At 38.8% G+C, this 11,899-nt stretch overlaps 1 protein-coding gene across 2 annotated transcripts in view; it reads right to left on the bottom strand.

The window, feature by feature from the left end:
* Positions 1-88: 88 nt before the first annotated feature.
* Positions 89-11,899, bottom strand: part of xk (X-linked Kx blood group (McLeod syndrome)) — an 18,328-nt gene continuing 6,517 nt past the window's right edge. The window contains exons 3-4 of one of the 2 annotated variants that reach the window (XR_007894753.1): positions 3,503-4,347; positions 89-3,402 (exon numbers count right to left, since the gene is read on the bottom strand). Coding sequence is in view for 1 of the 2 variants with exons in the window: in XM_051672863.1 (XP_051528823.1) it covers positions 3,563-4,347 (785 nt within the window). In the remaining variant the exon portion in view is untranslated. The remainder of the gene's footprint in view (positions 3,403-3,502; positions 4,348-11,899) is intronic. The other variant, XM_051672863.1, reaches the window with a different exon arrangement.

Below are 11,899 nucleotides of genomic sequence, written 5' to 3'. Positions count from 1 at the left end.
AGAGGGTGGGTCTGGTGTGTGACAGGAGACACAACTATCAGTGTTTTCTTTCTGTTTAATTCTACACACATTAATCTGGGGTTTTTGGAGAATTGTTATGGTTATATGTTTCCTTTTTTTATCTATGACTGTACATTTAACTATACATTTATAAAAGTGAGTTCTAACAGAGGTAGGAAATATAGTTCCTGTTGCAACGAGGAGAAACTTGAGTCTCACGTCAACACGAAATAAAAGAATACAATGAAACTGTCAGGAATATCATGGATAAAATATCATTCTCCTTTTATTTAGTATGGATTTTGCTGACAGTTGCACATATCAGAAGCAGTGATGTGCTCTATACAGTGCTTATGGTGGTGTTTTGAGGGGGTTTCCAGAACAAACCCTCATCACAAAGTCTTGCAAAATTAAGAAACTCAAGCCATTCGGCTCCCCACAGGGCGGCAGTAAAGTTAGGATACAATCATATACTTCCCTTTGTGAAAACAAATATTTTTTTGTACTCCTTGCAGAAAAAATGGTAAAGAATAGTGTGCAAAAGAATGCTAAATGTGAGTGTAAACAAAGAAGGAAAAGAAAATTACATAAAGGAAAAGTTTGCCCCAAAATGTTTCTTAACCCTCATGTCGTTCAAAACCACTATGGAAAAGAGCTCTGTAAGGAATTCTCATTTTGCACTCCACAGGAAAAAATAACCAGTAATTAATGACAAATATTTGGTGCTGAACTATTCCTTTATACAATTAAAACATTCATTGCAGGATTATGAATGCTCTGGCAAACCTCCAAACTGTAATCTTCACAATATATCACATTTTAAAAGCATTTGAGGCAATTACTTACATTTTGGCAGTAAGTTTGTGTTAATCATACTATTTTGGTATTCTGTGTGTATGAGTGTGGCAACAATAACAAGATGAACTTAAAGGAAGCATTAACAATGAACCTAAGAAGCTGTCAAAAACAATTCCAGAAAGCAACACCCTTAAAAAGTGAAGACAAACAAAAGGCTTATAACTTAAAGGTGCACTCAGTACTTTTTTCCTCATTAAAGAAGTTGAACTTCTAACGACATGAACTGTAATTTTGAATATATGTAGGAAATCATGAGCACTCGCATTAAAACGAAGACTCCAGTCATATCAGTAACCTTATAAAAGCTGTTTTATTCTACATGGAGAGGGTCCACATATGGGGGCGGCCATGTTGGAATCACATGACCAGCTGAATACTACTCGCTTAATCTCAGTAACCGTCCTGTTATTTGACACTTTCACTCACTGATTAAAGTAATCTTGGCTGACTGTCGAAACTACATTTCTACAATAGCATCTGAAACTGAAAACTATTGATATTAAATTATGCTGCATCCAAGCCACTAGGTGTCAGTGTAAGTCAGGGGTGGACTGGGAACAAAAATCAGCCCTGGAGAAATGTATCGAGCGATGTGAAGTTGTCGACCATTGGGGGGTGTGGCAATGTGTTTCACTGTCCCCTTCGGCATATTGCAGCATCGTTCCGCGGCCCCCTTCATCATATCGTGACCCACTTTGACATATCGTGACCCCATTTCGTGGCCGGCCCACCGGGAAAAGTCCCGGTTCTCCCAATGGCCAGTCCGCCTCTGGTGTAAGTCCAAGATGACACAAAGACAAAGGTTACTGAGAGCACCTTTAAGCAAATACAATCTTTTAAACAAATCAGTTCCTAAAATAACAGCCCAATCTAAGGAAGATTACTGTGAATGTGGCAACATTTATGCAAAATGACATTACGTGGTTCATTACATGTATCGCAGCAGTTTCAAGGTCGAAAATCCCTTGTGTGGCACTAAAAATGTGTTAAATGTTCTCACAAACACTTCCTCATCTTCTTCTTTTTTTTTTTTTGCAGGTTTTTTTGGAAAGCCTAAAATGGTTGATGGACTACCTACTAAAGTACTTAGCAATAAAATTACTTTGCCCCTGACAAATCATTTCCTTGAAATTTGGCAATTATGGTCATTTTCTCCACTTTTCCAAACTGCTTAGATCCCTTAGAGCTGTCAGATTTGACCGAAAACAATAAATGTATATATATATATATATAAAAAAGTTGAAACATGAAGAAAATATTAGGACGTGTAATGTATTAGGGCAGATTGCTGCCATCTGGTGCAAAAAAAAAAAAAAAAAAAAAAAGAACAATTATATGACTTGAAAATCATGTAATGACAAAAATAACCATTAGATGGCAGCAGAGATCCACTAATTCATTCCTGGTTGTAACAAGATGATTTTGTGTGTGTGTGTGTGTGTGTGTGTGTGTTCTGCATTGTGGTTGCGTTATGGTCTCACCCATTAATTTGTGTGTGTGTGTGTGTGTGTGTGTGTTCTGCATTGTGGCTGAATATCTGATTTTATTTGACAAATTCCAAACAAAATGGCTCTGTGTTATAGTCTCACCCCTTAATTTCTGTCTGTGTGTGTTCTGTATTGTGGCTGAATTATTGATTGTATTTTACAAATTCCCCCCCAAAAAATTTCTCTGTGTTATACTCTCGCCCAATTCATTTCCTATGATCGGTCAAATTTGACCGCAAACAACACAAGTGTCACTTTTTTGTCACGTGGCCAAAACTAATCGAATCCAGTCCAAATGTAGGAAAAGTAACCAAGCCTCGAGCCAATCAGAAGAAGGATACCATTTTTATTACAGAAACGAAACTGATTTCGGTCAAAAATGACCGAACAGTGCTAAACGGTTAACCTAAACCTCCCGGTTAGTGTAATAAAAAGCAAATGCGAAATGTAAAACGCAATTGCTGAAGCAACCACGTCATTTTGTGGCACATCTATGACAGCTTCCTTGACTCGTGTGCTTTGCTGGACTCGTACCCTGGTCTTTTGCATTGCAAGTATATCACCCTATAAATTGAGCTATCGAGCAATTTGACTGCATTTGAATAAGCTTGTAAATGTAGTTTTGTAATGTATGGAATGGAATGTAAATGTTGTAATATATCGCTTTTAAAGTCATGCATTATAGTGTTTAGATGTCATAAGAAAGCATTGTTTAAGGAACAGAGTGAAGAGTTAGTGTTTATGAACTGATAATCTGCCATTTTCCTCGTGATTTGTGTGAAAGTGAATAAAAGTCGCTGTTGTTGCACGTTGATACATAGAACGAGCCACATAAAAATAATTTTGCAAAAATGTATGTACAGTAATGTGATTCAATGAGACAATGTTGACAAATAATGCAGGCACAGAGAGCACAGAAATTGTAACGATAATTAAACAGACACTGAAAGAAGGAGAGACAGTTTGCCCCCACATCACATGACGAAAGCAGCAATTTCATTCTCATCTTATTAAGGATTTTCACATGCACTTCAATGGACCATGCTGGCTTGTTTGCCTTGTAAACCAAAGAAGAGAAAAGTATATTAATCTCCAAGTTCAACAAATGTTGCCTCCTACATTCATCATCAAGTACCAAGGCAAAGAATGCAACAAACATTTTCATTGGCCTTTTATCCTTTTGCGGCACTTAACGACAATGTGCTTAAATTGTTTACTCAGACTGTCAAACAGGGTGGGTCGTCTCCAACGTCTTTCCCTGGTGGCTCTGACAAGGGCTTGGTCCTCATGGAGCTGGAATGGGAAAGTGGTCCACAGAGCAGGCAAAGGGATCCACAGCACTTCCAGAAACCTTGGGCTGGATTGGATGAAAACAGCTGCCGGCATGGGTGGCAAAACTGGTAAAACAGCAACATAAAGAACAGAGCCGTGGCATAACCCAACAGCAGCAGAAGTTCCAACACAGGGGCATCCACCCATTGGTAGAACTCAGTCCGGTGGATATACCACATCACTATCAGCCCCGTGTTCTCCACGAAACGGAGGGAGTAGTACGCTGCAACCCGCCTCCACACCTGGCCTTTATCAATCAGATCAGGATCATCCAGTTTGAGCTGAACGGCGGACCAGCAGAACACATTGATGCCCGCATACAGGAAGGTAAGCATGCAGAGTACGATAGTGGTGCCCACGCGTGTCAACGTCTTCTCGATGTTCTCCGGAAACGGAGAACGACTGCTCCAGAAGAGAACCCACGGGAACAGAAAGAACAGGATGAAGTTGGCAGCAACTACCGGAAGCACCCACACTTTCAACACGGAGCTGAAGAGGACCAGCACGGCCACACGTGTGGCGATCTCAAACCCTCGCCACAGGAACACACACACGTACGCCAACGGCCGGACGGAGACTTCATAGTCGTCGTAGCGTATCTTTATAGCCAGAATGTTGCAACGCAAGGCTCCGTATACAATAGAGAGAAGGGAAATGACCATCAATGTCCCTGGAAGGAAGAGAACAAGAGAGAGAAAGAGAAAACATGAGTAAATCATAACCATCTAATTCAGTTCAACTTCACTAAAAGTAGCAATGCTACAAACTTAACTACTGTACTTTTTTTAGTAGCCTTTATAGCAGCTACATTTTGTTTTTGACGCATTGTATTGCGCAAGCAGCTTTATAACCAAGTGAACTGAGAAAGCATTGATAAGTCATTTTAATCACTCGAGAGAATTGGTACATTTGGACAATGTAGAAGAAGCTGTGATATTTAGTGCATTGCTGCAGTTCATCACTATGTCTCTGACTTTGATGTTTTCAAGTTTTATTTTCAGGGTTGCAACACCTCTTGACCAATGAATTTCCATGTTTTTTTCCAGTCACTTGAATATATATATATATATATATATTTTAATAATTTGCAAAGAGAGGGGGCCTGGGTAGCTCAGTGGTAAAATACACTGGCTACCACCCCTGGAGTTCGCTAGTTCGCTAGTTCAAATCCCAGGGCGTGCTGAGTCACTCCAGCCAGGTCTCCTAAGCAACCAAATTGGCCCAGTTGCTAGGGAGGGTAGAGTCACATGGGGTAATCTCCTCGTGGTTGCTATAATGTGATTTGTTCTTGGTGGGGCGCATGGTGAATTGAGCGTGGTGGATGGCATGAAGCCTCCACACATGCTATGTCTCCATGGCAACACGCACAACAAGCCACGTGAAAAAAAGTCCCCCCAAGACCCCCCCCCCCCCAAAATAAAAAACATTCACAAAGAGCACATTCATAAAGAGCAATTTCAAGCCAAGAAAATGCTTTAAGGCATTGTGTAGCTTTTTAAAATCAACTTGAACAACTAGAAATTTTGCTAACACTTTAACATAAGGTTCCATTTGTTAACATTACACTCCAAAAAATAATTTTAAGATGTACGTATTTAAATTTCATAAAAGAATCAATCAAATTGTGTAATCTTTAATCAAATAGAATAAAAAACTAAATATTTTAAGCTTTATTAATACAATTTTGTTAAACATTACAGAATTAAATGATTTTTTTAATGAAATTTAAATATGTAAATCTTAAAAATAGGCAAAAAATGTTTTGAGTGTAGTTAATGTATAAGTACCATGAACTAACAATGAACAATATTTTTAAACAGTACTTATTCATTTTTGTTAATGTTAACTGATAAAAACACTATTGTTCATTGCTAGATCATATTGCATTAACTAATGTTCTCATATACAACTTATATATATATTAGATTAGTGAACTTTTAAAATTAGACATTAAAAAATAACCAAGATTAAAAAAATGCTGTAAAAGTATTGTTCATTGTTATTCATGTTAACCGTTTAAACTCGGATGAAGGGGGTAAAAATGGTCAAAATATAAAAAAATCAAATAGCCATGTGTCATATGTTATTGGAAAGCTCTCAAAGAGTAGAATACAAGGTGAGGAGGTGATTATCTTTCAAATGAGCCCACACACAAGATAATCAAATGCATAGATCATTAGATAATCCACACAAAGCACAATGTTATATACAGTGCATCCAGAAAGTATTCACAGCGCTTCACTTTTTCCACATTTTGTTATGTTACAGCCTTATTCCAAAATGGATTAAATTCATTATTTTCCTCAAAATTCTACAGACAATACCCCATAATGACAACATGAAAGAAGTTTGTTTGAAATCTTTGCAAATTTATTAAAAATAAAAAACGAAAAAAAAACAAATCACATGTACATAAGTATTCACAGCCTTTGCTCAATACTTTGTTGAAGCACCTTTGGCACCAATTACAGCCTCAAGTCTTTTTGAGTATGATGCTACAAGCTTGGCACACCTATTTTTGGGCAGTTTTTCCCATTCTTCTTTGCAGGACCTCTCAAGCTCCATCAGGTTGGATGGGGAGTGTCGGTGCACAGCCATTTTCAGATCTCTCCAGAGATGTTCAATCAGGTTCAAGTCTGGACTCTGGCTGGGCCACTCAAGGACATTCACAGAGTTGTCCCGTAGCCACTCCTTTGTTATCTTGGCTGTGTGCTTAGGGTCGTTGTCCTGTTGGAAGATGAACCTTCGCCCCAGTCTGAGGTCCAGAGTGCTCTGGAGCAGGTTTTCATCAAGGATGTCTCTGTACATTCCTGCATTCATCTTTCCCTCGATCCTTACTAGTCTCCCAGTTCCTGCCACTGAAAAACATCCCCACAGCATGATGCTGCCACCACCATGCTTCACTGTAGGGATGGTATTGGCCAGGTGATGAGCGGTGCCTGGTTTCCTCCAGAAATAACGCTTGCCATTCAGGCCAAAGAGTTCAATCTTTGTTTCTCATGGTCTGAGAGTCCTTCAGGTGCCTTTTGGCAAACTCCAGGCGGGCTGTCATGTGCCTTTTACTGAGGAGTGGCTTCCGTCTGGCCACTCTACCATACAGGCCTGATTGGTGGAGTGCTGCAGAGATGGTTGTTCTTCTGGAAGGTTCTCCTCTCTCCACAGAGAAACGCTGGAGCTCTGCCAGAGTGGCCATCGGGTTCTTGGTCACCTCCCTGACTAAGGCCCTTCTCCCCCGATCGCTCAGATTGGCCGGGCGGCCAGCTCTAGGAAGAGTCCTGGTGGTTCCAAACTTCTTCCATTTACAGATGATGGAGGCCACTGTGCTCATTGGGACCTTCAATGCTGCAGAAATTTTTCTGTACTCTTCCCCAGATCTGTGCCTCGATACAATCCTGTCTCAGAGGTCTACAGACAATTCCTTGGACTTCATGGCTTGGTTTGTGCTCTAACATGGACTGTTAACTGTGGGACCTTATATAGACAGGTGTGTGCCTTTCCAAATCATGTCCAATCAACTGAATTTACCACAGGTGGACTCCAGTCGAGTTGTAGAAACATCTCAAGGATGATCAGTGGAAACAGGATGCACCTGAGCTCAATTTTGAGTGTCATGGCAAAGGCTGTGAATACTTATGTACATGTGATTTTTTTTCGTTTTTTATTTTTAATAAATTTGCAAAGATTTCAAACAAACTTCTTTCATGTTGTCATTATGGGGTATTGTTTGTAGAATTTTGAGGAAAATAATGAATTTAATCCATTTTGGAATAAGGCTGTAACATAACAAAATGTGGAAAAAGTGAAGCGCTGTGAATACTTTCCGGATGCACTGTAGGAGTTGGTGCCAAGTACGTGACACATACTCAATGATGCACACTCATTGAGTCAAAAGACACTCATTGTGTGAAATCTCATTATGAAAATCATGTCTGCATGCCATGCAAACCTTTAGTCATTGTTGTGTTTGCATATGTAATTAGTTCTTATATACAATTATTATGTTTTATTTGTTTGGAGAGGCTTTTGGACACTATGATCAATTATTTTTTTAATGCTATAACTGTTGATTGGTTTGTCGTAAAAACAAAAAAAATTTCTCTGATACAAATGTTTTCAAAACAGCATTCTGAATACGCCCCCCTTCAGCCATTGATCGAACAAACAGATAACTCCGCCCCCAACTCACACCATTGGTCGAGTCAATGTTATTGTCTCTCTTGAGACGGATCGTTCAAAACAAACAGAGGAATTTTCATACCACCACAGAAACACAGTGTTTCCCGTTTTCAAGAAAAATATAGCCATCGGGGTTCAATCACGTATGGCCAGGACATGGCCAAAATAATTAAATTGGACACAACAGATCCTGTGGATGCTGTGGACACAGCTGTTTTGTGTAAAATTTCTTCCAAAAGATTTTTTTATCACAGTTGCAAAATTAGAATTTTATTACAATGACAACAGAATGACAATAGAATATTAAGAAGAAGAAAAAAAAAATTGGATCGCTGGACAGCAGCACATTAAAAAAGCAAAAAGTTAAGTAAAAGAAGATTTTCAAGGATTTTTAATCTTGGCGCTCCATCTAGTGGACAAAATCGGTAATACATCCTTGATTTACCATGCATAAATGAGATTTTGGATTGTTGGACAATTAAATCAAGAAAAACTGAACTTGAGGAAAAACTATTTGCTTTTCATAGGACTCTTCATTTGTTGGATAGCTGTTGCTATTTTTACTGCACACATATTACATTACAAGAGCAATAACTCAAAGTCAGAGGATTTCATTGAATTTCTTAACTTGCTGCTCCATCTAGTGGACAAAAGAAGTAGTACATCCTTCATCTGTCAATTCCTGTTCAAATAAACAATATTTGTATTTGCTGTTGACAAGAGGAAATTGATTAAATTTAGCACATGCCCTCAGAATATCCTGGTGTCTGTATGTTTTACATTTTGACATGTTTGGACCTTGTGCACACAAATAAAGGCATAGTAGTAGTTACAGTTCAAACCCAAAGAATTTGGGACCACCCTGCTAAATTTGGTATTTCTATGACTTATCGTCTCTGACGCCCAGACACTCTTAGGGCAGAAAAATAATAATAATAATAATAATAAGTAAATCAGTACAAATACAAGAATATTTGAATGAAATTAACCTAAGAATGGCTTACTTATGGCTGTCTCTGCATATTAAGCTGGAATAAGAGAAAGTATTTTACCACTGAAAAAGTTACATGCTTTTCAAAGCATACTCTTTTGACGGTAAGCGCACTACAACTGCTTTGTGATACTCTTATAGTACAGTCAATGTGATATACGACGTGCATAGATGAGGACGCACTGTGCTGATGACGAAATTTGCCTTAAGCATATTGTGTATTGAAGTATACTTTGGCCTTTACCGTTGTAAGGGAAGTAGCCACTAATATGACCTTGGAAAATAATTGGCAGGCCTAGATGAACAAGCTCCTCCCGAACTTACGTTTGGAACTTCATCTATTAGTAGCTTGAAAAACTACAGTATCAAAGTAGCTTCCCCAACACTGGAAGCTATCCTATAAATCCTATAAAAAATACTTTATGGTAAAAAAAACAATCAGACAATCCCCAACAGCCTCATCTATCCCTTCATTACGTCCTTAGATATGAAATAAACAACTCTACTGTGATGCAAAATATGGTGCCAAAACAGTTGCATCATTTACTATTTTGTTTACTGTTATTGTTAAGTAATAAAAGAATAGCAAATGCAGATACCCTGAAGGCTTTAATCCACCAGCAGCTCAAACATATGGCCTCTGTCAGCCTTATATCTGATCCAGATTTAGTCACTGTATCATTAATTCATGCCTCATGTGTAATCGGGTCAGACTGATTCACTGTCCATTATGATCTGCAATTCTGCTTTCAAGGACAGACCGCAAGGCTGGCAACACATTCTTCACGCGTTGTGAATGATTACACAATTGTATGGCAGCAAAGGGTCTTTAATTCTAGCTGGGTACATATTCAGTCTATTGCTTCAGCATGGGTGGAGAGCAGGGATAGTAGATACCATATGACTCATATAGTAAAACTGTCATTAAACCAAATGACAGCTTGCAAACCCACATGTCTCCTCATGCATACAGTATATGTTGGTAGTATATTGTGTTTATTTGCTTTTCTAAGTCTCCTTCATGTGGTAACATATATAAAATATTATTTAATATGACTGAATCAACCTGACTATATTAGGTTACACGTAATATATAAACAGATTCTTATGATAACAACTGCACAAAAATGTACTTTACTTCACAAAAATATATTTAACCAGTGATCTTTGGGCCAGTTTGTAAAATATTCTGTCAGTATCTAACTGCTTGACACTTCAGCACTATCTATTCTAGCTAACAGTCTCTGAAACAGAGTGTGCGTCCTTGAGATAACAAGAGGAAACGTGCATTCCCAAGGCACTAGTATGCAACTCAGACTCGTGTGTAGAATGTATCACTGAGGAGACCTTGATAAATTTAGATGGGTGACAGTGAGGAGCTGCTCTGTGTTTACAAAGAGGGTTCAAATGATTCTATACAAGAAAAGTGGAATATGCGCAAAATAGAAAGTGTATAGAAGGTCAAAAACATGACATGCCTCAATGACATATGATTGTAAAGCAGTACATTACACGCCCAGATAACGGCATGAAAAAAAAAAGCAGAAATAAGAAATTTTCTTTAAACAAAGTCTAGGGGCCGTTCACACAGGATGCAGGTGTCTCGAGATGCGTTTTTGAAAGTAAACCCCTTAAACTCTATGGACCCACCGGCTGGTCCAAAGGGGGGCGCTATATCGCAAAAAACGTTTATGCTTAAAACGTTAAAATCCCATTATACAATTGGGGCCTGTGTAGCTCAGTGGTAAAAGACGCTGGCTACCACCCCTGGAGTTCGCTAGTTCGCTAGTTCGAATCCCAGGGTGTGCTGAGTGACTCCAGTCAGGTCTCCTAAGCAACCAAATTGGCCCGGTTGGGAGGGTAGAGTCACATGGGGTAACCTCCTCGTGGTCGCTATAATGTGGTTCGTTCTCAGTGGGGCTCGTGGTGAGTTGAGCACGGATGCCGCGGTGGATGGCGTGAAGCCTCCACACGTGCTATGTCTCCGTGGCAACACGCTCAACGAGCCACGTGATAAGATGCGCAGGTTGATGGTCTCAGACATGGAGGCAACTGGGATTCATCCTACGCCACCACAAGGACTTAAAAGCGCACTGGGAATTGGGCATTCCAAATTGGCCGAAAAAGGGGAAGAATCAAAAAAAATAAAAGTCCCATTATACATTAGTCAGGCATATGAGGTGCCATTTGAAAACTTTTCAGAGATAACCATCACTTCTTTATTTATGATACATAAAATAACAAAATAAGACCCACAATATATTCGCGTCGCACATTAGCGCCCCCTAGAAGTCATGGGGTAGAAATATTTATATGAATATAAAACTCTTTCACATTGCACCTAAATGGAAAATTGGCATGTCATATATCAAATGAAAGCTCTCACCTCACTCTCAGGAATGTGACTGTACAGTTAATTGTGTTGCCCTAATACCACAGTTCGAAAGATTTTCAAAAGAATCAAAAAGTGAAATATGATTTCTGTAAGTCATCAAACACAAACGTCTCCTTTATGCTCCAATAACTGCTGCTGAAAGCCCCAAGTAGCCAAAAACTTTATATCTGCTCTTACCATAGGCAGTTTTCTAAAAACAATTGCCATTTTTTTTTTACTTGTCTGTGAGCTTGCTTGGCTATATAATCCAATGTTATATCTTGTTATATCTTCGGATGTAAAATATGACATCCAGCAGGTAAAGCATGCTAAACAAATCATCAGAAAAATATGTTTTCAACTATTCATAATAAAAGGATATATATCATCTCATCTTTCTGATGACACCTAGATTGAGCTTCTAGTCCACTCAGAGGCCAAGATATTCAAAGAAACAACGAGGGTGGTGCTTGAACTGAAAATTAGACTGAATGTCTATGTACGAGCACATCTGTGAGGGCTAAAATGCATTAAAGTGCCACCTACATTTCAGATCTGTATATTGTGATGGAATGTGATTTTTTTTCCTAGTGCTTACTGCCATCTAGTGGAATAAAATAATACTTTTTTAAATTAGATAGAGTAAACAGAACCTGAATTACATGTTTAATTGTTTTTTTC

The sequence above is a fragment of the Myxocyprinus asiaticus genome, chromosome 35, assembly GCF_019703515.2.
Source record: "Myxocyprinus asiaticus isolate MX2 ecotype Aquarium Trade chromosome 35, UBuf_Myxa_2, whole genome shotgun sequence".
Taxonomy (NCBI): Eukaryota; Metazoa; Chordata; class Actinopteri; order Cypriniformes; family Catostomidae; genus Myxocyprinus; species Myxocyprinus asiaticus.
The sequence above is the reverse complement of the archived record's forward strand: the minus strand, read 5'-3'. Positions and strand labels throughout refer to the sequence as shown.